Consider the following 25,069-nt stretch of genomic DNA (forward strand, 5'->3'; position numbering starts at 1 on the left):
AGCTATGAAGCTGTAAGACAACAAATTCTTCTTACTATGTCTCCACAAAAAACATAATGCTCACTAGGCAATACCCCACAAATACTGGGAGTCCCCCCCCCGAAGGCGTAGTAAGAATTTCTTATGTTACAGGTTCATAATTCTCAAGACTTGGGTACTTGTGGCCTTCCAGATGTTGTTGGTCTCTGGCTCCCATCAGTCCCAGCCTGCATGGCCCATGGCCAGGGATAGTGAGAGCTGCAGTCCAACAACATCTGAAGAGCTACAGGTTTCACATCCCAGGCCATTTATTTATTAATTAAAATATTTATAACCTTCACTTTTCATAAAAGTTTATCAAGGCAGCATTACAAAATACAAAACCATAGTAAAATTATAAAACAATAAAAACATCGTTAAAAACCCCAATAAAATCATCTGTAAGTACTGCATTGGTTGGAAAAGAAAGTTCATATTAAAAGGCTTGTTTTCAGTTTTCAGGAGATGCCTGAAAGAAAGTGGGGATGGTTCCTGCCAAACCTCTGTTGGAAGGGAGCTCCACAGGGCCGAGCCTGCCACACTAAAGGCTTGGTCCCTGGTGGAGGCTAACCAAACCTCAAGGGCATGAGAAACCACGAAGAGTGCCCCATCAGAAGCTCTCAGTGATTGAGGTGGATTATAGGGAGCCAAGAGGTCCTTCAGGTACTTTGGGCTTGTTTAGAACTTTGTGAATTAACATAAACCTTGAACCTGGCCCAGTAGAAAACTAACAACCAGTGCAGCTCCTCCAGCAGTGGAATAACATGCTGCCAGTAATCTGCTCCTGTGAGCAGTCTGGCCAACACATTCTTCATCAGTTGCAGCTTCTGGATCGGATACAAGGACAGCTCCATGTAAAGCACATTACAGTAATCAAGGTTTGAGGTTACCAATGCATGGACTGCTGTGGACAGGCTATCATGGTCCAGGAATGGTCGCAATTGGCATACCACCTGAAGCTGGGAGAAAGCACTCCCAGCCACAGAGTTCACTTGAGCCTCTAGTAACAACAATGGATCAAGGAGTACCCCTGAACTGAGTACTTATATGTCACCTTTCATGGAAAGGCCCTCCCAATAGAGCTGACAAAAGATAATTAGCCTCATATACACAACAGGATAATTTAGCTCCATATACTTAGCAGGAACTCTGCGTTTCCAAATGATTTACATTGCAATTCGCATGCAATGCCCCTAGTCCAGGCCCCCAATTATTATCCTCTTACTCATCAGCCTTTATTATTATTATTATTATTATTATTATTATTATTAAATTTATTAGTCGCCCATCTGGCTGGTTGTCCAGCCACTCTGGGCGACATACAAAATAAAGTACAAATACATTAAACGTTAAAAATCTGAAGCAATAATAGTAAAACCTAGCCCACCCCAAAACCCTGCCTAAACAGCCAGGTCTTCAAGGCTCAGCGGAAACTCATCATAGAGGGGGCATGGCGGAGATCATTTGGGAGGGAGTTCCACAGGGTGGGGGCCACAATTGAAAAAGCCCTCTCTAGTCCTCACCAGTCTGGCTGTTTTAACTGGTGGGATGAAGAGAAGGTCTTTTGAGGCTGATCTTGTTGGGCGGCATCGCTGATGATGCTGGAAGCGCTCCTTCAGATACACTGAGCCGAAACCGTGTAGGGATTTAAAGGTCAAAACCAACACCTTGAATTGGGCCCGGTAAGCAACTGGTAACCAGTGCAACTCTTTTAGCACTGGAGTGATATGATCTTGTTGGCGGCTGCCTTTAATTAGGTGCGCCGCCGCATTCTGTACCAGTTGCAACTTCCGGACCGTTTTCAAGGGTAGCCCCACGTAGAGCGTGTTACAGTAGTCTAGGCGAGAGGAGACCAGGGCTTGTACCACCGATGGGAGCAGATGATGGAGCAGATGGAGTTGATACAGCGCCGCCCGACTTACAGCCAAGACCTGAGCTTTCATGGACAGTTAGGAGTCAAGAATGACCCTTAGGCTGCGGACCTGGTCTCTCAGGGGCAATTGGACCACTGGTCTCACCTGAAGGGTGATTTTCCTATGAGTACGGACATCACGGCGGGTATTAGCTCCACCTATTGTGCGAAGGCAAGAATGTCTTTGAAGTCAAGACTAGGGGCGTCAGGCCCCTCCCACTCTCCAGTTCATTCGCAGCGAGTCTAAGGAGAAATATCTAAAAATACAAGAACAAGGCCAACAGGCCTGGCAGCAGGAAAATAACACAATAGTACCATGCATAGTAACATGATTCCAACATAGCGGTATAACAGAACTAGAAGTCTTGACTTCACTCTTAAATTTAAATATAATAGCGTAACAGCAATATATAACACATTAGAAAATATATAGTCATCCTCCAACTGGGAGGGCCGTGATGTCCGTACTCATAGGAAAATCACCCTTCAGGTGAGACCAATGGTCCATTTTCCCTATGAGTCCGGCCATCACAGCAGGATGTACCAGAGCAGCCCATACAGGGTGGGACCACATGCTAGTCCTGATTAAGAACCTGTTGCAACACTCGTCTGCCAAAAGAAGCGTCAGCAGAGGCATAGCGATCAATTTTATAATGCCTTATAAACGAGTGTGGGGTAGACCAGACTGCAGCCCTACAAATATCGGCAACAGGAGCATTAGTGGCAAAAGCAGCCAAAGTGGCAGCTGACCTGGTAGAATGAGCCGTTATACTAGCTGGAACTGACAGCTTCAGGGACTCATATGCTAAAGTAATGCATGCCCTTAACCAACGGGATAAGGTAGAATTGGATACTTTATGTCCCATAGACCTTGGATGAAAGGATACAAACAGAGACTCCGTTCGTCGAATCTCTTGGGTCCTAGACAGGTAGGTCTTGAGAGCCCTCCGGACATCTAACGAATGCCAAGCCTTCTCGAGAGGATGGGTAGGATTCGGGCAAAAGGAAGGCAAAACAACGTCCTGGTTGCAATGAAAAACCGAATCAACCTTGGGACGGAAGGATCAGTCTTCAGCACAACCGAGTCCTTATGGAAGACGCAGAGGTGTCGAGCAGAAGACAATGCGCCCAACTCCGAAACACGTCTGGCAGATGTGATTGCGATCAGGAACAAGACCTTGAAGGACAGCATACAGAGGGGCACAGTCCTGATGGGTTCAAACGGAGGGCGTTGCAAGGCCTGCAGAACTTTCGGCAAACTCCATGAGGGAAACCGATGGACAACAGCCGGAGAGCATAGGGCGACTCCCCTCAAAAAACGTTTGATGAACGGATGTGAGGAAATAGGAGCTCCAGTAGAGGACACTGAGAGAATGGACGACAGAGTGGACGCATGTCGGCGTAGAGTGTTGGGTCTAAGTCCCATCATGAAGCCGCTATGGAGATATTGCAGCACCTGTTGCATGGTGGCCTGGGAGGGATCGTGGTGGTGGAACTGGCACCACTTGGAGAAAGCCACCCAAGTATGTTGATAAATATGAGTGGTAGATGGTCTTCTCGAGGCCAAAATATTATCAATCACAGCGTCAGACAGGCCAGCTAACCTCAAGTGTCCCCGTTCAAGCGCCACGCTGTTAGATTGAGTCAAGTAGGGTCCTGGTGCCATACTGGACCCTGGGATAGGAGGTCTGGCCTGACTGGAAGTGTCCAAGGCTCCATCATTGGCATTGCCAGAAGATCTGAGAACCACGGTCGGCGTGGCCAAAATGGTGCTATCAGAACCAGCTGTGCCCTCTCGGTTCGCGCTTTCCTCAAGGTTTTGGCTAACAATGGTATTGGAGGAAAGACGTACAAGAGACCGTCTGGCCACGGTATTGTCAGAGCATCTATTGCTTCCGCTGTTGAATCCAGGTATCGGGAAAAGTACCTGGGAAGTTGGCAATTGCGACTGGAGGCAAACAGGTCGATTGAGCATTCGCCGAACCGACTCTGAAGACGATGGAAAATGGCTGGGTGAAGTTTCCATTCCCCCAGAAAAACCTGTTGTCTGCTGAGCCAGTCTGCTGTCACATTCCAAATCCCTCTGAGATGTTCTCCTTTCAGGGATTGTAGATGATGTTCTGCCCAGACAAAGATGAGGGAGGCTAGGTCCTGCAGAGGACGAGACCTGGTGCCCCCGTCTGTTCAAATGTGATTTTACACAGGTGTTGTCCGTTCGAATGAGGACATGGTCCAAAGGGAACAGAGACTGAAAATGAAGTAGAGCTAAATGTACAGCCTTTAGCTCCAGCCAGTTGATGTTTTGAGTCTGCTCTGTGGTGGACCAAACCCCCTGAACGTACTGGGAGTTGCAGTGGGCTCCCCAGCCAATAAGACTGGCATCTGAGGTTACAACAGTTCTGTGTGGTTCTCTGAACGGTGTGCCCTTGGAGAGGTGTTGGGACCTCGTCCACCAGCAGAATGATAGGCGCAGCGCGGGGGTCAAGTGAACTTTGCGATGGTTGGAGCTGGCAATGTCCTGTTGAAAGGGCAGTAGAATCCATTGAAGATGCCGAGTGTGGGCTCGAGCCCATGGCACAATATGGATTGTAGAAATGAACATTCCGAGCGCCCTGGCTAGAAGCATGACATCTGCTGATGTTTGTTGCATCAGGGACCTTGCGATGCTTGTGATGGCAGTGATGCGATCTGGAGCCAGGAATACCATTGCCTGCAGGGTGTCCAACATTGCCCCTAGATGTAGTAGGCGTTGAGTTGGTTGGAGATGGCTTTTGTCGAAGTTGACAAGCCAGCCGTAGGTCTCTGCCCTGGAAGCGTCGGTTCCAGGAGCCCCTGAATGAATTGGGGTCATAGGATCTGAAGTTGCGGCCTCGTCCTCCTGGCTGCGTTCCTCGAAAGGGCTGGTTAGTACGGAAGGAAGGAGATCGCCTGAAAGGCCTGTTGTCGATGTTCTGGACAGTGGCCAGAACCGGTTTGTGGGCGTCTTTGGGATCAACCAGCACTGCCTTTAGAGCTTCCTCGCCGAAGAGTAACGATCCGGAGTAAGGAGCCCTGGACAGATTCATTCTGGCCGCCCTGGACAGATTCATTCTGGCCGCTGAATCAGCTTGCCAGTGGCGAAGCCAGAGGGTTCGTCGAGCGACTATCTGAGCCGTCATGGCTCGTGCCCCCAATTGAGTGGTATCCAAGGTGGCATCGGCCACAAAAGCTGCTGTCTTACGCAACTTTACCAGTGACCTTCTGAGGGCGACAGGATCAGGGCTAGTGTCCTCTAGAAGATCATCTAGCCACATCATAGCTGCTCTGAAGAAAATGGAGGCTGAAGTGGAGGCACGCATGGAGAGGGCAGTGGCCTCGTGATTTTTGCGGAGGGCGAAGTCTATTCGTCGCTCAGTAGTGTCCTTTAGTTGGGATTCCCCTTCCCTGGGCAAGAGAGAACGTGAAACGAGGTGAGCGATTGGTTCATCTATGCCAGGGACGTCTAACTTGGTGGCAAAGTCCGGAGCTAGGGCGTAAAACCTGTCAGCCAGGTTCTTGAAGCGGCGAGAATGGAATGGGTGAGCCCATTCTTCAGAGGCCAATTTGGCAATCGGGTCCGGCACCGGAAGGTAATGTTCAGTAGGTGCAGGGGATTTGAGAACCTTGGCCCCTTTGATGGCTGGGGTGGAGGAAGTTGAAGGTGCAGTCTGGAGACCAAGGGTATTAACTACCCTGCATGCCAGGGGCTGATAGTCTGAAGCATTAAACAAGCGATACGATGTATCCTCCTCATGATCTGAATATTCGCTCCAGTCATCTCCTTCAACGTGGTCAGTGAAGGATGACTCCTCCGCATACGAGGCTTCGTCAAAAACTCTGCCTCTGGCTACATCAAAGGGGTTAGGTGAACAGGAAGGATGAGCTTCATGACACGCACGTTGGTCCATGTTGAGTTGGGGTATGGCAGGAACTTGTGGTGGTGACTGCATTTGGGTGAAAAATGCCAGCATGGCTTGAAGTTGGAAGAGGAAATCAGGGGATGGCAGCAGCCCAGTTGTGGTAGATGTTTGTGCCTGAGTGGCTACTGGAGCAGATGTTTGGGATGATAAAACGGAGGGAGGCTGGTTAGGCGAAGGCTGAGTGTGGAAGCCAGCAAAATCTTCCTCGTCAGAGGACGCAGCAGGGGAATGAAGTATATCGCTTATGTGTGCCTGAGTTGCTGTGGTAGCGGTGGGGGTTGGCACAGAGGCATAGCGTGGCCGCTTTGGTTTGCTATGGCTTGAAAGATGTTTTGTCTTAGCCATTGCTTTAACATGCTTAGGCTTAGTCGCCTTAGAGTGTTGCGGCTGGGCTGTTTGTGACACGCCTGGCTGATCTGGTTTGCTATGGCTTGAAAGATGTTTTGTCTTAGCCATTGCTTTAACATGCTTAGGCTTAGTCGCCTTAGAGTGTTGCGGCTGGGCTGTTTGTGACATGCCTGGCTGATCTGGTTTGCTATGGCTTGAAAGATGTTTTGTCTTAGCCATTGCTTTAACATGCTTAGGCTTAGTCACCTTAGAGTGTTGCGACTGGGCTGTTTGTGACATGCCTGGCTGATCTGGCATCATATTGGCTGCTTGCGACATGCCTGGCTGTTCTGCCATCTTATATTAACTTGGGTGCAGTACACGGCCACAGAGGGGGCAGGATGTAAAGACCCGAACTGGCACAGTGTACGACCACAGAGGGGGTAGGATAAACTGGCAGATGGCTAAGTGCATGGCCACAGAGGGGGCAGGATGCACTGTGGTATCAGCGTTAAAACAATATAGGCTGTGTAATATAGGCTGTATATTAGGCTTGGTACACGGCCACAGAGGGGGCAGGATGTACAAAATATAGTTCAGATTAGTGCTGTAGGCTGGATTTCAGGCGTGGTACACGGCCACAGAGGGGGCAGGATGTACTGAATATAATTCAGATTTATTACAAGTCAGGCACTGATATTAAAGCTCCAGCCTTGATGATACTGAATATAATTCAAATTTAGTACAAGTCAGCCACTGATATTAAAGTTCCAGCCTTGATAATACTGAATATAATTCAGATTTAGTACAAGTCAGGCACAGATATTAAAGCTCCAGCCTTGATAATACTGAATATAATACAGATTTAGTACAAGTCAGCCACTAATATTAAAGCTCCAGCCTTGATGATACTGAATATACTTCAAATTTAGTACAAGTCAGCCACTGATATTAAAGCTCCAGCCTTGATAATACTGAATATAATTCAGATTTAGTACAAGTCAGCTCCAGCCTTGATAATACTGAATATAGTTCAGATTTAGTACAAGTCAGCCACTGATATTAAAGCTCCAGCCTTGATAATACTGAATATAATTCAGATTTAGTACAAGTCAGCCACTGATATTAAAGCTCCAGCCTTGATAATACTGAATATAATTCAGATTTAGTACAAGTCAGCTCCAGCCTTGATAATACTGAATATAGTTCAGATTTAGTACAAGTCAGCCACTGATATTAAAGCTCCAGCCTTGATAATACTGAATATAATTCAAATTTAGTACAAGTCAGCCACTGATATTAAAGCTCCAGCCTTGATGGTACTGAATATAATTCAAATTTAGTACAAGTCAGCCACTGTAAATTTGTGTGTAAGGAAGCCCTGTAAGTCTGTCTACAACACACATACAACACACATACAGATAACTTGCAGGGAAGGTATCCGTTGGTTAATAAAGGGGTAACAAAAAAGGCGGGAAATTTGAATTCAACAAAAATGGCGCCCAGAAAAAAAAGCGGGAAAAAATGATCCGAAAATGGCGGAGGGGGAAGAAGCAATGGCGGCCGACTGGTAACGAACTGGGGGAAGGGCTGCCCAGCACAGTCTCGCAGGGGGAGGCGCGGGGTCTATAGTCGCACTTGCGGCTCTAAAAAACCCCAAAAGGAGACTGCCGAGAGATGCCTGTGTCGGGAAAGGCAGCAGGAAGGAAGCCGCTGTCGCCGCCGAGTAAAGGGATCTCCACGGCGAAAATTAAAGTCACGGAGAGAGAGGGAGAAAGAGAGGGCAGGAAGCCGCAGCCGCAAGCTCCCACCTGGGAGAGAACCGCAGCCGCAGTCTCTCCAAAAGCTCCTCAGAGCGCTGCTTGAGACAGCCCAGCAGAAGGAAAAAATAGAGCCGCGAGCTCCCAATGGATGCAACAGAGCCAGGGGGAAAGCTCAAAAGCGGACAAAAACAAAGAGAACCGCAGCCATGGTCTCTGAGGGGACCCTCAAACAAGCCTCAAACAAGTAAGGGAAATAAGCTTAAATAAAAAGCGGACAGAAACGAAGAGAACCGCAGCCGCGGTCTCTGAGGGAACCCTCAAACAAGCCTCAAACAAGTAAGGAGATAAGCTGAAATAAAGGCTCAAAAAATAAAAGGCTTAAAATTGGGCAAGGAACGTAGAGAACCGCAGCCGCGGTCTCTGAGGGAACCCTCAAACTTAAATGGAAAGTTAAACACAAACAGGGAAAGGAAGGACTTCAAACAAATACGCGAAACTTAGCTAAAAGCTACTTGCTATGCTTAAGATCCAATCTTGTTCGTACGAAGGCAAGAATGAACTGGAGAGTGGGAGGGGCCTGACGCCCCTAGTCTTGACTTCAAAGACATTCTTGCCTTCGCACGATAGGTGGAGCTAATACCCGCTGTGATGGCCGGACTCATAGGGAAAATGTATCCCATTGAGCACCAGGTCCAAATCCCCCAACCTTCCCTTGTCTCCCACGAACAGTACCTTGGTTTTGTCAGGGTTCAGCTTCAGCTTATTCCTTCCCATCCAGGCACTCACTGACTCCAGGCACTTGGATATGGTTTCTACAGCCACTCTCGGTGAAGATTTAAATGAGAGACAGAGCTGCGTGTCATCCACATATTGGTGACACTGCAGCCCAAATCTCCTGATGATAGCCCGCAGTGGCTTTATTTAGATGTTAAATAGCATCGGGGAGAGGATGGAGCCCTGTGGCACCCCACAAACGAGAGGCCAAGGGTCTGAAACCTCATCCCCCAATGCCACTCTCTGGTGCCTACCAGAGAGGAAGGAATGGAACCACTGCAGTACAGTGCCCCCTATGCCTAACCTCTCCAGGCGGTCCAACAAGATACCGTGGTCAACGGTATCAAAAGCCGGTGAGAGATCCAGGAGGACGAGGAAGGTGCATTCACCCCTATCCAATGCTTTCCTCATATCATCCACCAAGGCGACCGAGGCTGTTCCAGTCCCATGTCCAGGTCTGAAGCCCAGCTGAAATGGATCCAGATAATCCGCTTCCTCCAAGTGTGCTTGCAACTGCTTCGCTTCCACCCGCTCAACTGCCTTGCCCAGGAATGGTAAGTTTGAGATTGGGCAAAAGTTGTTCAAATCTTGGGGATCCAAGGAGGGCTTCTTTAAAATTGGTTTTATTAGTGCCTCCTTGAGAGCTGATGGCATTACGCCCTCTTCCAAGGATGCATTTACCACCACCTTGATCCCCTCGCCCAGTCTATTCTTGCAGTTCATGATGAACCATGATGGGCAAGGATCGAGTAAGCAGGTGGTTGGCCTTAAGGTTGAAAGCACCTTGTCCACTTCATCAGAAGGAAGAAGCTGGAACTGATCCCACACCACCGGAGAACCACTGGCCGACTCTGGCTCGCTCACTGTATGCATAGCGTGTGGAATCGCACTCTTTAGACGATCAATTTTATCTGCAAAGTGCTTTGCAAACTCATCACAGGAGGTCTTAGAATGTCCCAACGGTTCCGAAGCAACTGGACCAACCAGGCTTCGGACCACTTGGAACAGCCTCCTGGGACAGCACTCTGCAGACACAATAGAGTTATCCATGCTGTCATGCTGAACCACCAAAGTTGTTCTCGCCCCTTGTATCTTCTCCCATCCTGACTCCACCTCCTGCCTTTGATGGCCCAATGCCTGAGTCTGTTTTACTGATGGAAAGACTCTGGAATTTGAACAGCACACCCTTTCAGGTACAGTTGGAGTGTCTTGACTTTCGGTTCTCCAAATCCCTTCAAGGGCTCTTTTCTGCACTGAGGTGTGAGGAAGGGATGTCTGAATTCTGCTTCCTCTCTCTCTGATGGCCTCAGTGATGGCAGTTTGTAGAGGGAAGGGGAGCTCTCCCTCTGATGGGCTTGGTTGCTAGAGAGAGGGGGCTCTAAGCTAATATTGCACAAGTTAGAGATCTGTGGAAAATTGTCAACGATCAATGTAGGGATTTAATGCAGAGGTCTGGCACAGATGTAACACTGGCTGTTTGACTATGATGGTGATTAGGAATACTTCTAGAGCTCAAGATCTCCTTCCATCTTGTCTGAGGATTTTCCTTTCCTTCTTCCTCACAGGTAGGCATACCTTTCAATTACAGAGCTGAGAGTTGTATCCAATGCTGCCATTCTGCTTGAACAAACACTTCTGCCTGCACAATGGAACATCTCCTTCCTCTTCTCCGGCAGCCCCTGCCGCATCCTCAAAATCCGCTCCAAAGGATTGCGGGACCCTCTGGGGCAGATTCTGGGGATGAACAGGAAGAGGAGAGGAGAGGAGTCCTGTTCTGCGACTAGCATATTGGATGCCACCCTAAGTATGGTTATTATTCATATGTCTGCACCAGCATTTTCGCTTATCATAGTTAACCAGAGTTTTCAACCATGGTTAGAAGCATATTTGCAAATGGGGCTTGGACTAACAGTAGTTATCACCAGTTAACCAGAAAGGAAGGGATGGGAGAGAATGCTACAGAGTGGAGAATGATCCTGCATGGCACTCCCAATCACCTAAATATGATTCAATAAAAAGCACCAGAAAGGATACCATCCTAAAGATCCAAATTCCCTGCCCATGTAACCATTTATGAATGAATTATGAATTAACTAAGATTTTCATTTTTCTTAATTTCTGGTTATCCAAAAATATTGGATGTGCCCCAAACCATTAAAATGAGAGAGGCTAGATATTGCACCAAAATAAAATGCTAACAGGATTATCAGAGTACCAAAACCACACATACCGCCTTGGTTGGTTCCAATTATTGTAGCCTGCATTCTGAAGTTCACTTTCTTCACCTTCACCTTCTTCACGTTCTGGTAGCTCAGGAATCTCCCTGCTAATAAATAAGGCACATACAGCATGGTTTAGAAGTCTGTAAATGCCCCCTTTAGATGTCCTGCAGTATTAAAGACTAATCCAATGCCAGTTCTACTCTGCAGAAACCCACTGAAATGAATGGCCATGACTAACTTAGGTCCATTCATTTCAATGGGTCTACTCTGAATATAACTTAGTTGAATACAAACCAAAATCCTTGCTCCACTTTAGTTAAATACAATCCAGAATCCTTGCTCCACATTAAAAGAAAACCACTGTGAGCTAAAAGCACTTTCCCCAGTCCAACAGACAGGAATTCACCATAGATCCCATTTTTAGTTACATTAATTTTTGAACTAAAAATTAGTTCAAAAGGAGTGTAGGGGTATGGAATAAATAAATGAGGGAATAATAATCTAACAAAGACAAGAACAGGGGCCCAAGTACAGCAATAAAGATAATAAGGTCTAGGATGAAGGGGGGGTTGAATTATTCCAGAACAGTTGTGAAACTATACACAAGAAAGACTTACGAGTTTTAGCAATATGTTAACAGGTTGGATGCTGGTTGGCATAAGCTGTGAATGGATACCAGTTCTGAATTACACTGACAGTATGTCTTTGTGGAATGTCTTGTCCAATTGATAATTTAAAAAAAGGCAATCCCCATACAATACATGAGCAGAAAGCAATTTCATTTGTATTTGGGGAATAGATATTTCCTTCAAATGAAAGCCCATCATGTCTCATGGGGTGCTATTCTGGAAAGCCTGAGATGTGAGGAAGGGGCTTTTGCCATTGGAAAAGGAAATCTGAAGAGCCCATATGCACATGTAAAACACTACCTGCAGTCTTGGATCTTGTTCAGTGTACAGGAATATAGAATTTTCCATTGTAGGGAAAGACATTAGGGAGTGGGTGGTGGACTATTCAAACAACAGTTATTTTCTCTTAAGAGAGAAAACCGTAATTTATGAAACCATGAATAGGTGTTGGGGCTGATCACTCGCCCCATTCTCCCCTTACACTCTGCCTTTTAAATGTGAAGATCCTGGTTTGTATTGATGGTATAGTAGTAGATTACCTGACAACATGGGAAGCAAAAACATCTAGAGACATTGTTCCTTCTGTCTGCTGCCCTAAACTGGCCTGGTACTCTTCAAATTGCTCTGCTGGCACATAAGTAATGCTGCAATACAAAACATAAAAAATGAAACTAAGATGCTGCAGGTATCTGGGGAATGGTTCAGTAATGAGCAGTCAAGATTTTAAGGCTGTGACCCACAACCACATCCAACCACACTACTTGTTTCTCGAGCCAATAGGCTCCCTTTGAATTAGCTGGGAATACAACAATTCAAAACCAAGATCTAGGCCTAGATCTAGATCTGAAAACTTTTTTTTCTTGTGGAAGGGCCTATAAATATAACTATATAAACAAACAAGCAAGCAAAACACACTAGGCTCTAAGAACTGGTGAGGATACTAAAAACATTGTAACTAGCATCCAGAGTTATGATGGAAGAAACACAATACAGCTCAGGGAGCTTCTACTCCCTGGGTTGTAACCAATGATGGCTTTGTGTCAATGGAAAGCATTTCCACTTGCAGAAGGCAGGACACCCAGTGTTCACAAATTCTTCCTACACACTGCAGCCCAGACCATCCCTCCCCCCAAAGCTGCTCTTGAAGTTTGAAAGATCCTCTGGAACAGTATTGAACGCGACACAGAAGGCTGAAGTAGGTAGGTGGGTGGATGTTTGTGTGGTGGGAATTTGAAATTGCTTTGCCTTGCACAAGTGGAAGCATTTTCTACTAGTGCAGAGCAACCACTAGATATACCCTCCCGTGTTTTCATATCAGCTATCCTTGCTCTGGGTACCATGTTTTGTTTTACTGGGATTATGTTGTTTAGTAGTCAAAGCAGGATTTTCCCAGCAGTGGCACCTCAACTGTAGAATGTACCATTGGTTTCACCTGAAAGGTGATTTTCATAGGAGGTATGCCATCAAGCGGGTAACGACTCCACCTATCGTCCAAAGGCAAGAATGTTTCTGAAGTCAAGACTAGGGGCGTCAGGCCCCTCCCACTCTCCAGTTCATTCACAGCGAGTCCAAGGAGAGATATCTAAAAATGCAGGAAAAAAGGCCAACGGGCCTACCAGCAACAACATAACATAATAGCAACCTTCAGAATAATATGAGTCTAACATATCAATATAACAGTGATAGAAGTTTTGACCTCACGAATAAACATAATCAAATAGCCTAATAGGTATATATACAACAATTCTAAGAAATAGCTAGGCATCCTGCAACTAGACATCCAAATTTCCTCCAACTGGGAGGGTCGTGATGGCATACCTCCTATGAAAATCACCTTTCAGGTGAGACCAATGGTACATTTTCCATAGGAGGTATGCCATCAAGCGGGATGTACCAAAGCAGCCCATAACAAGGAGGGACCACCCACAAACTAATCCTCATTAAGAACCTGTTGCAACGCTCGTCTGCCAAAAGAGGCATCGGCAGAGGCATAACGGTCTATTTTATAATGCCTTATAAACGAGTGTGGGGTAGACCAAATGGCAGCTCTGCAAATATCGGCAACAGGAGCGTTGGTAGCAAAAGCAGCCGAAGTGGCTGCTGACCTAGTGGAATGAGCTGTTATACTAGGTGGAACTGGAAGCTTAAGGGACTCATAAGCTAAAGTAATGCATGCGCGTAACCAGCGGGATAAGGTAGAATTAGTAACTTTATGCCCCATAGAACGTGGATTAAAGAATACAAACAAAGACTCGGTCCATCTGATATCCTGAGTCCTGGACAGGTAGGTCTTGAGAGCCCTCCGAACGTCCAACGAATGCCAGGCCTTCTCGAGAGGGTGAGCAGGATTCGGACAAAATGAAGGCAGAACTATATCCTGGTTGCAATGGAAAACTGAATTGACCTTAGGACGGAAGGAAGGATCAGTTTTCAGCACAACAGAGTCCTTGTGAAAGACACTGAGATGGCAAGCAGAAGACAGGGCGCCCAATTCTGAAACGCGTCTGGCAGAGGTGATTGCTATCAGGAACAAGTCCTTGAAGGATAACAGACATAAAGGCACAGTCCTAAGAGGTTCGAACGGAGGGTGTTGTAAGGCTTGCAGGACTTTTAAAAGACTCCATGAGGGAAAACGGTGGACTACAGCCGGTGAGCGTAGAGCGGTTCCCCTTAGAAAGCGTTTAATGAACGGGTGCGAAGCAATGGCGGCACCAGTAGAGGACACTGAGAGAATGGACAACAGAGTGGACGCATGTCGACGTAAAGTGTTGGGTCTAAGTCCCATCATGAGGCCCCTATGAAGATATTACAGCACCTGTTGTACTGTAGCCTGTGAAGAATCAATGTGTAGGGACTGACACCACTTGGAAAATGCCACCCAAGTATGTTGATAGATACGGGTGGTAGACGGTCTTCTCGAGGCCAATAACAGCGAGGTCAATAACAGCGTCAGACAGTCCAGCCGACCTCAAATGTCCCCGTTCAAAAGCCACGCTGTTAGGTTGAGCCACTTGGGGTCCTGATGGCATACTGGACCCTGGGATAGGAGGTCTGGCCTGACTGGTAGTGGCCAAGGATCCGTCACCGACATTGCAAGGAGATCCGAGAACCACGGTCGACGGGGCCAAAATGGTGCTATCAGAACCAGCCGTGCCCTCTCGCGCCACGCCTTCCTCAAGGTTCTGGCTAACAGTGATATTGGAGGGAAGGCGTACAATAGGCCATCCGGCCACGGTATTGACAGAGCATCCACCGCTTCCGCTGTCGTATCCAGGTATCGAGTGAAGTACCTGGGTAGCTGGCAATTGCAACTGGAGGCGAAAAGATCGACTGAGAAAACGCCGAACCGACACTGGAGAAGATGGAAAATGGTCGGATGAAGTTTCCATTCTCCCGGAAAAACCTGTTGTCTGCTGAGCCAGTCTGCTGTCACATTCCAAATTCCTCGGAGATGTTCTGCTTTTAAGGATTGCAGATGTTGTTCTGCCCAGTCGAAAATGAGGGAAGCTAGGTTCTGCAGAGGACGGGACCTGGTGCCTCCCTGTCTGTTTAAATGAGATTTGGCACATGTGTTGTCCGTTCGAATGAGGACATGGTCCAAGTGGAAGAGAGACTGAAAATGAAGCACAGCTAAGTCGACAGCTTTTAGTTCCAGCCAGTTGATGTTTCGAGTTTGCTCTGTTGTGTTCCAAACTCCCTGAACGAACTGGGAGTTGCAGTGTGCTCCCCAGCCAAGGAGGCTGGCATCGGTGGTAATGACAGTCCTGTGGGGTTCTTTGAACGGAGTGCCTTGGGTGAGATGTTGTACCTTTGTCCACCAGCGGAATGACATGCGCAGTGTGGGGCTCAAAGGGATTGCTCAATGGTTTGAGCTGGCAATGTCATGTTGGAACGGCAGCAGGGCCCACTGTAGCTGGCGAGTATGGGCACGAGCCCATGGCACAATATGGATGGTGGACACCAACATTCCGAGGGCCCTGGCTAGAAGCATGACGTCTGCAGATGTTTTGTGCATCAGAGATCTTGTGATGTCTGTGATAGCAGTTACACGATCTGGGGACAGGAACACTGTCGCTTGCAGGGTGTCCAACATCGCCCCTAGATGTTGTAGACGTTGGGTTGGCTGTAGATGGCTTTTGTCGAAGTTGACTAGCCAACCGTGGGCCTGTAAGACATGTAGCGTGAGTGTTAGATGACGATGAGCCCGCTCCCTAGAATTCGCCCGTATTAGAAGATCGTCCAGATAGGGGTAGATATGGACCCCTTGAAGCCTAAGGTAAGCCACTAGTATGAGTAGCACCTTGGTAAACACTCTCGGAGCAGACGAAAGTCCGAACGGCATGGCGCGATATTGGAAGTGCTGGGAGCCAAAGGCAAACCGAAGAAATTTTCTTTGGGCTATGCAAATAGGCACATGGAGGTACACTTCCTTTAGATCGATAGAAACCAGGAAGTCTCCTTCGTGCAGGCTGTCTGTAATGGAGTGGAGGGATTCCATTTTGAACCTGCGATACTTTACGAAACGGTTAATGAACTTGAGGTCCAATACCGCCCTCCATGAGAGATCTCGTTTGGGCACAGCAAATAGGAGGGAGTACACCACTTCCGACCTCTCTGCAGTAGGGACTGGCTCTATCGCCGCTATGTCCAAGAGGTGATGTATTGCAGTCTGCATGATGCAATGCCTGGCTGGTGCCTTGGGACAAGGGGAGGGATGAAACTTGTCTGGAGGTATTGCCCAAAACTCAATTGCATATCCATAACAAAAAAGATCTCTGATCCAGGAGACCTGAGTCAGACGTAGCCAACGTTTGCCAAATAGAAGAAGTCTGCCCCCAACTGGTATGATATTAATACTGTCTGCGCTGTCGAGACCCTCCCCTGTATGAGGACGTTGAGGAGCCTCTGAGTCCCTGGTACTGACCTCTACCCGGGAAACGTCGGTTCCAACCTCCTCTGGAGGACCAGAAATCATATGTTGGGAACTCGCGGCCTCGTCCCCTGGGCCGCATTCCTCGAAAGGGCTGAGACGTAAGGTACAAAGCGAAACGTCTGAAAGGTCTGCGCTCGATGTTTCTGACGGTGGCCAAGACAGGCTTTCGAGTGTCCTTAGGGTCAACAAGCACTGCCTTTAGTGCCTCTGCGCCGAAAAGTAATGATCTGGCGTAAGGTGCCCATGATAGATTAACTCTGGCAGTAGAGTCAGCCTGCCAGTGACGCAGCCAGAGGGTCTGTCGGGCAACAACCTGAGCCGCCATAGCGCGTACTCCTAGCTGATTCGCGTCCAAGGTGGCGTCAGCCACAAAAGCAGCTGTTTTGCGCAATTTTATTAGCGATCTGCGCAGAGAGGCAGGATCTGGGTTGGGGTCGTCGATGAGGTCGTCCAACCACATCATCGCTGCCCTGGCAAAAATAGAGGCTGATGTAGATGCACGCATAGAAAAGGCGATGGCCCCATGGGTCTTGCGTAAAGCAAAGTCCAGTCTCCGCTCAGTGGCATCCTTTAAATGAGAGTCCCCTTCCCTCGGCAAGAGGGATCTGGAAACTAAACTGGAAATAGGCTCGTCTATGCCAGGTACGGCCAGTCTGGTAGAAAAGTCCGGGGCCAAAGGATAACGTCTGTCCGCAAAGTTATTAAGAACATAAGAGCATAAGAAGAGCCTGCTGGATCAGGCCAGTGGCCCATCTAGTCCAGCATCCTGTTCTCACAGTGGCCAACCAGGTGCCTGGGGGAAGCCCACAAGCAGGACCCGAGTGCAAGAACACTCTCCCCTCCTGAGGCTTCCGGCAACTGGTTTTCAGAAGCATGCTGCCTCTGACTAGGGTGGCACAGCACAGCCATCACAGCTAGTAGCCATTGATAGCCCTGTCCTCCATGAATTGGTCTAATCTTCTTTTAAAGCCATCCAAGCTGGTGGCCATTACTGCATCTTGTGGGAGCAAATTCCATAGTTTAACTATGCGCTGAGTAAAGAAGTACTTCCTTTTGTCTGTCCTGAATCTTCCAACATTCAGCTTCTTTGAATGTCCACGAGTTCTAGTATTATGAGAGAGGGAGAAGAACTTTTCTCTATCCACTTTCTCAATGCCATGCATAATTTTATACACTTCTATCATGTCTCCTCTGACCCGCCTTTTCTCTAAACTAAAAAGCCCCAAATGCTGCAACCTTTCCTCGTAAGGGAGTCGCTCCATCCCCTTGATCATTCTGGTTGCCCTCTTCTGAACCTTTTCCAACTCTAGAATATCCTTTTTGAGATGAGGCGACCAGAACTGTACACAGTATTCCAAATGCGGCCGCACCATAGATTTATACAACAGCATTATGATATCGGCTGTTTTATTTTCAATACCTTTCCTAATTATCGCTAGCATGGAATTTGCCTTTTTCACAGCTGCCGCACACTGGGTCGACATTTTCATCGTGCTGTCCACTACAACCCCGAGGTCTCTCTCCTGGTCGGTCACCGCCAGTTCAGACACCATGAGCGTATATGTGAAATTCAGATTTTTTGCTCCAATATGCATAATTTTACATTTGTTTATATTGAATTGCATTTGCCATTTTTCTGCCCATTCACTCAGTTTGGAGAGGTCTTTTTGGAGCTCTTCGCAATCCCTTTTTGTTTTAACAACCCTGAACAATTTAGTGTCGTCAGCAAACTTGGCCACTTCACTGCTCACTCCTAATTCTAGGTCATTAATGAACAAGTTGAAAAGTACAGGTCCCAATACCGATCCTTGAGGGACTCCACTTTCTACAGCCCTCCATTGGGAGAACTGTCCGTTGATTCCTACTCTCTGCTTTCTGCTTCTTAACCAATTCCTTATCCACAAGAGGACCTCTCCTCTTATTCCATGACTGCTAAGCTTCCTCAGAAGTCTTTGGTGAGGTACCTTGTCAAACGCTTTTTGAAAGTCTAAGTACACTATGTCCACTGGATCACCTCTGTCTATATGCTTGTTGACACTCTCAAAGAATTCTAATAGGTTACTGAGACAGGACTTTCCCCTGCAGAAGCCATGCTGGCTCTGCTTCAGCAAGGCTTGTTCTTCTATGTGCTTAGTTAATCTAGCTTTAATAATACTTTCTACCAGTTTTCCAGGGACAGAAGTTAAGCTAACTGGCCTGTAATTTCCAGGATCCCCTCTGGATCCCTTTTTGAAGATTGGCGTTACATTTGCCACTTTCCAGTCCTCAGGCACGGAGGAGGACCCAAGGGACAAGTTACATATTTTAGTTAGCAGATCAGCAATTTCACATTTGAGTTCTTTGAGAACTCTCAAGTGGATGCCATCCGGGCCCGGTGATTTGTCAGTTTTTATATTGTCCATTAAGCTTAGAACTTCCTCTCTCGTTACCACTATTTGTCTCAGTTCCTCAGAATCCCTTCCTGCAAATGTTAGTTCAGGTTCAGGGATCTGCCCTATATCTTCCACTGTGAAGACAGATGCAAAGAATTCATTTAGCTTCTCTGCAATCTTCTTATCGTTCTTTAGTACACCTTTGACTCCCTTATCATCCAAGGGTCCAATCGTCTCCCTAGATGGTCTCCTGCTTTGAATGTATTTATAGAAATTTTTGTTGTTGGTTTTTATGTTCTTAGCAATGTGCTCCTCAAATTCTTTTTTAGCATCCCTTATTGTCTTCTTGCATTTCTTTTGCCAGAGTTTGTGTTCTTTTTTATTTTCTTCATTCGGACAAGACTTCCATTTTTTGAAGGAAGACTTTTGCCTCTAAGAGCTTCCTTGACTTTGCTTGTTAACCATGCTGGTTATTAAATCGGCGTGCCTGTAAGGGGTGGGACCATTCGTCCTTGGCCAATTTAGCGATGGGTTCTGGCACAGGGAGAAAGTTTTCTGCTGGCATGGGGGATTTCAAGACCCTGCCCCCCTTTAAAGCGGGAGTGGAAGCTACAGTTGGAGTGGATTGAAGGCCAAGGGTGTTCAACACTCTGCGCGCCAGAGGCTGGTAATCTGAGGCATCGAAGAGGCGATAGGATGTATCCTGCTCATGTTCCGAATGGTCACTCCATTCGTCTCCTTGGTCTTGCAGCGCGAATGCGGACTCCTCCTCACAAGAGGAGTCATCAATAAACCTGCCCCTGGCAATGTCAAACGGGTCTGGAGAACCTGATGGGTTTGTTTCACTGTGTACAAAGTGTTCCCCACTGTGTTGGGGGATAGCGGGAACTTGTGATGGTGACTGTCTCTGAGCGAAAAACGACAGCATGCCCTGAAGTTGTGAGATGAACTCGTGGGACAGCTGCAGACCCGGAGATGTAGATGGTTGCCCACAGGTAGTGAAGAAGAGTAAGCCCCAGATTGGCTGACTGTTGGCTGTACAGGAAAGCCAGGAAAGTCCTCCTCATCAGAGGAAGCAGCAGGAGAATGAAATAGGGTAGTTAACTGTGCATGGTTTGACTCCTCCGGAACCGGAACAGAGACATAGCGGGGCCGCTTGGTTGTGCTGTGGCTGGAAAGGTGTTTGGTTTTGGCAACCGCTTTAGAGTGCTTATGTTTGACCGCCTTAGGAGGTTTAGGCTTGGTCATCTGGTTTGTCTCTGGCTGTTGTTTCGGCTTGGTTGCCTGAGTTGTCTCTGGCTGTTCTGCCATCATATACTTTAAAGGGTAGCAGTACACGGCCACGGATGGGGCAGAATGCACAGACCCAAACAGGCGCAGTACACGGCACACGACTGGGGCAGAATGCACTGGCAGATGGCTAAGTACACTGCCACGATGGGGCAGAATGTACACTATGAACAGTCTTAGAACAGGCGCAGTACACGGTACACGACTGGGGCAGAATGCACTGGCAGATGGTTAAATACACTGCCACGATGGGGCAGAATGTACAGTATGAACAGTCTTAGTACACGGCCACAGATGTGGTAGAATACACAGATAGCTTGGCACAGTATCAACAGGCTGGTGCAAGGTGGAATAGAAGGTAGTATTTCACAGTGCTTTGTATGGTATCAACAGCCTTTGCACACTATCAGTCAGTATTAGTAGTTTGATGAAACGGCCACAGGTGCACAGTCCATGCAGCACTAAAAGTCTTTGTACTGGTGCAGATAGTCGCAGTAACCCAGTAGTTGCCAGGGTCAGTCGCAGATACGGAGTTAGTAAAGGAACCTATGTGGAGCTATAGGATCCTATCTGGAACACATACACAGGGAGCAGATCACACAGAGGGAGCTGACAAAAAAACTGGGCTCTGCTAACCCCAGCCCGTGAGAGACCCCCCTTTACAATACTAACAGGCTATCAGAAGGGACGGGAAAAAACGGCCAGTCAAAATGGCACCCGTAAAAACAGCGGGAAAAATTCAATCAAAAATGGCAGATACTTTGCCCAGCAACAACTGTTGTAATAAGAAATGAGCAATGGCGGGCAAGGTAGTACTAGCGAACTGAAAGGAGGGCTTCAGAATAGTTTAAAACTGTAAAAAAGGAGCCGCCCAGAACAGTGATACAGCCGCGAGGCTGAGAACGTAATCACGGCTGGGGGAGTTAGGCAGGAAAAAACTCCGTAAAGGAGGCAGGACAGCTGGCGAACTCCCCGTAGAAGAAGGAAAATCGGCTACCGGTAAGCCGCAGCCGCTGGCTGAAGGGACTGTCTCGGCGAGAACCAAGCGCCGCAGACGAGTCAGAGAGGCAAGGCAGCCGAACCAACAGGAGCCGCCAAGGGAAAGTCAGAGAGCCGCAGATACAGGCTCCTGGCGGGGGAGATTGAAAGCGCCGCCCCTTAAAAAAGCCGAAGGCAAAGGGAGCCGCAGCCGCAGGCTCCCGATCGTCAGGGCACGAAAAAAGAAGCGGCAGAACAGGGCAGGAGACTGCAGCCGCAGCTCCTGGGCAAGCCGCGTCCGCCGCCGAGGGAGAGAGACCGCAGCCGCGGTCTCTGTAAGGCGGCGGTTGGCTTTGTTTTGGGAAGAAAAAACACACACCCGGGCAAGGAAGAACCTCCCCGAGTAATTGTCCAGGGAAGACACACAAACAGTGGTAAAAGACAGGACACAGGGAAGGGAACGAGACAAAATACGCACACAAGAACTCCACCCTCTATCACACAAACAAAAGACTTATCTAGTCACTAGCTATAGATCTTGCACGGACGAAGGCAAGAATGAACTGGAGCGTGGGAGGAGCCTGACGCCCCTAGTCTTGACTTCAGAAACATTCTTGCCTTCGGACGATAGGTGGAGTCGTTACCCGCTTGATGGCATACCTCCTATGGAAAATAGCCTCTCCATACAACCAAGAGCAATGCTTTTGCACGGTTCTAATGCTTTTAAGCAGTTAATGCTGCTGAGATTTTCTGTCATTCGAATTTTTAAACTCATGTGAAATGCTTTTCCAACAGAGATCCAGTAGGCACTTCTGTATTAACTTTCAAACATTTGCTGAAAACTTTTTTTTGCCGTAATTATTAATCTTATTAATTTCTTTTGTGGTTTTTATTGTATTATAAATTGTTGTAAATCACTTTCATTTTTTATTAAATTGATATACAGATATTTTATTAAAAATTAAAATATTCAACAAGCTTTATACATAAATATAGAAAAATAATAAAATAAAATTCCTTATGTCTCATTACTCTCCGCCATTGTCAATCAACATAGCTGTATCAACTTAACTGCAATGAAATTACCCACACCATGTGCAGACATCAATTCTGGCTAAAATGCCGTGTGGTTTTTATGAAGGTTATCCCCTTAAATGACTTATATTAAAGAAAGAGAAGCAATAGTGGCAAGCTTGACTAGACAGATGGTTATAGTTATGGCAGTAATATGATTATTTTAAAATGTTAAATGCCACAAATACTTGATTACAACTAGGTAAAACCTGAAGAAACCTATGATAAAAAAACAGAAGAACATGGCATCACACTGATAAATGCATCAAAAATCTAGCACTGGTTAATACACATACACTAAATATATAATTTCTCTCAGGACATTTCATTCATTCATTCAATAAATTTGCAACAGTTGTTACAACTTCAGCTTATTGGTTTAGACAGAAAATAAGCGCAGAATTGGGCAACTGTGAAACATTGCTCTTGGGTAAAAGAGAATTTAGGAAGAAAGATATAGTAAAACCACTTTAGATTTCACACTTGCCAGAACAGGCTGCAAATCTAAAGCTGTAAAACCAATTGCACATCAGCTCTGAACTCAGAAAGCAGCAAGGTGAAGACTGATTCGCATCTTGCGCCAAATGAAGACAGGGGTGTAAACATGATGCAGCATGCAACACAAACAGAAATCAACCGCATGCTTGATTTTATAGCCACACAAGAAACCTTTTGTACATACTAAGATAGGAAATATACCAAATAAAGATTTTTTTTATCACATTCAAGACAATATGCAGTACAGTCAAAAAGCTTGGTAACTAGAGTCTTGGTTACACAGTGGAGAAAGTAAAACATTAGTGTCACAGAAAATATGACAGTGAGATTAATCCAGATATCAGTACATCCATGATTTTATCAGTGACTAACACCTTGGGAAAGAGTACTCAGGTACCTTTACTAGTGTTACAATATGTAGATATATGCTAATGCTGAAAAGCCGTAATATATAATCAAACGGAATGCATGAATGAAGTGATTCTTAAACTGTGAGATGGGGCACACTTCTGTGCCATGACAATAGCTGAAGTGTGCTTTGAAAAATTAAACCACTATGACTGAAATCCTATACACAATTACCTAGAAGTAAGTTCCACTGAATTCAATGGGATGAGTAGACATGAATAGGATTGTGCTATATATTGCATTTATCCACCACTCTATGCCTATCAGAATAGGAACGACCCTATGAGCAATAGTTCTGTATTTCTCTACCAGTACATAGGCTCTGCCATCATTTTAAGGGAAGGAATGAAAATGCACTGGGAATCCTTGATGTAGCTGTGTCACAGTTGATTAGAAAAGTATCACTGTTGTCCAGAAAGCAAAATCCTGTACCTGAGTCCTGATGGGACAAAGTGGAAGGTAGGATGCTGGAACCAAAAGGCAAAATTAACTCAGCTAACCAGTGGTTGAAAGAAGATGCATGCCGTTTTTTTTTCCTGGGAACTCGCTAAGTCAATATGTATCTATATCTTTTTAAGCATAGGATGAAGTGTGTCTTCACTTTAAATCCAGAAAAATATTGTGCCCTGTATCACTGAGTAATAATTGTAAGTTGGCAGACTGACTTGCCTAGTAAAGCACAACCATAAACAATCAAAGTGGCCGTCATAAACTCACCTCCTTTAAGATGAATTTCCCCAATAATATCTTATTTGACTGTGCCGTTTGAGAAGACTTTTTTTATCTTCACTCAACATCTCCAGAACACTACCACTATATTGTAGTGTAATTGGGTAATGAATCAGCTAATCAATTCTAGTAAGAGATTTTAATTGGATGAAAGCATCCATGTATGTCTGCGGGTGTAATGCTGTACCTGTATCTGGATATATCCCGGCTACTTTGGATGTTATGAAAGCATGAATGATTTAACAGACAAGTTGCAACATAGAGCTATAATGAGCTTTTGAAGCACTGATACTCACACATAAAAGGGAGCCTGATCATCAGCAGGTGTTGGAGAAGATCTAGAATATGAAGCATACGATGCAGCATCTTTTTACAATAGTGTTAACAAATGTCAGTGACTTGTGCTGAATGCAAGATGCGTACACACGTAGTTAAAAGTGTGCACTCCTATCTTCCTTCCTCTTCCCCCCCTCTTCCCCTCCATTCTATCCACACCTCCCAACAGAAAGCATCTGTTCTTTATTGGAGTCTATAGCTGTGATTATTAACAAGCATGAAAAATGGAACTGCAATCAATCTTTTATTCCTTGATCAGAGATTCATCTCCACACGTTCAGTTAAGGCAGGTGAATTCTGAATCAGCTCAGTAATTATCTGGCAGATGTTACAAGCAGCTGTTACTACTGCTGCTAAAAGCAAAACCCCAGATATTATTACAGAAATGTTAGGTGGAGTGAAAAGTGAAGCTACACATTCTGGTGAGGCCACACATCTGCTTTCCTGCTTAGGAAAAAAGTATGTTTGTGTAGATAAGATAGATAGATAGATAGATAGATAGATAGATAGATAGATAGATAGATAGATAGATAGATAGATAGATAGATAGATAGATAGATAGATAGATAGATAGATAGATAGATAGATGAACTGAACATTTTGTCTGCTCCTGAATAGATAGATTATAACCTTACGGGCCCTATTAGGAAGTAAGTTGTGCTGAACTCTGTGTGGAAAGAATATTTTTTTTTGGTTATGAAGTGCCTACTATTGGCTAGTTTCTTAGGATACAACATACATGCAATTTAAACAAGTGGCAATGATACCACTGATTAAAAGGTCCAAGCAGCTGTAAATTATGCCAGTTTATTGAAAATGATCTCCACTGCATGAAAATATCTGTTCTTTAAACTCTAATATGTACTAA

The 25,069-nt window shown here is 46.1% G+C and overlaps 1 protein-coding gene across 33 annotated transcripts in view; it reads right to left on the reverse strand.

Annotated features, from left to right (window-relative positions):
* Positions 1 to 25,069, reverse strand: part of MPDZ (multiple PDZ domain crumbs cell polarity complex component) — a 179,347-nt gene that overhangs the window by 58,111 nt on the left and 96,167 nt on the right. For 16 of the 33 annotated variants that reach the window (XM_061629896.1, XM_061629870.1, XM_061629911.1 and 13 more), the window contains 3 exons: positions 24,162 to 24,203; positions 12,123 to 12,227; positions 10,963 to 11,058 (listed from right to left, as the gene is read on the reverse strand). In XM_061629896.1, the coding sequence (XP_061485880.1) occupies positions 10,963 to 11,058; positions 12,123 to 12,227; positions 24,162 to 24,203 (243 nt within the window). The remainder of the gene's footprint in view (positions 1 to 10,962; positions 11,059 to 12,122; positions 12,228 to 24,161; positions 24,204 to 25,069) is intronic. The other 17 variants (XM_061629886.1, XM_061629991.1, XM_061629980.1 and 14 more) reach the window with 3 other exon arrangements.

The sequence above is a fragment of the Rhineura floridana genome, chromosome 1 (assembly GCF_030035675.1).
Source record: "Rhineura floridana isolate rRhiFlo1 chromosome 1, rRhiFlo1.hap2, whole genome shotgun sequence".
NCBI classification, from domain to species: domain Eukaryota; kingdom Metazoa; phylum Chordata; class Lepidosauria; order Squamata; family Rhineuridae; genus Rhineura; species Rhineura floridana.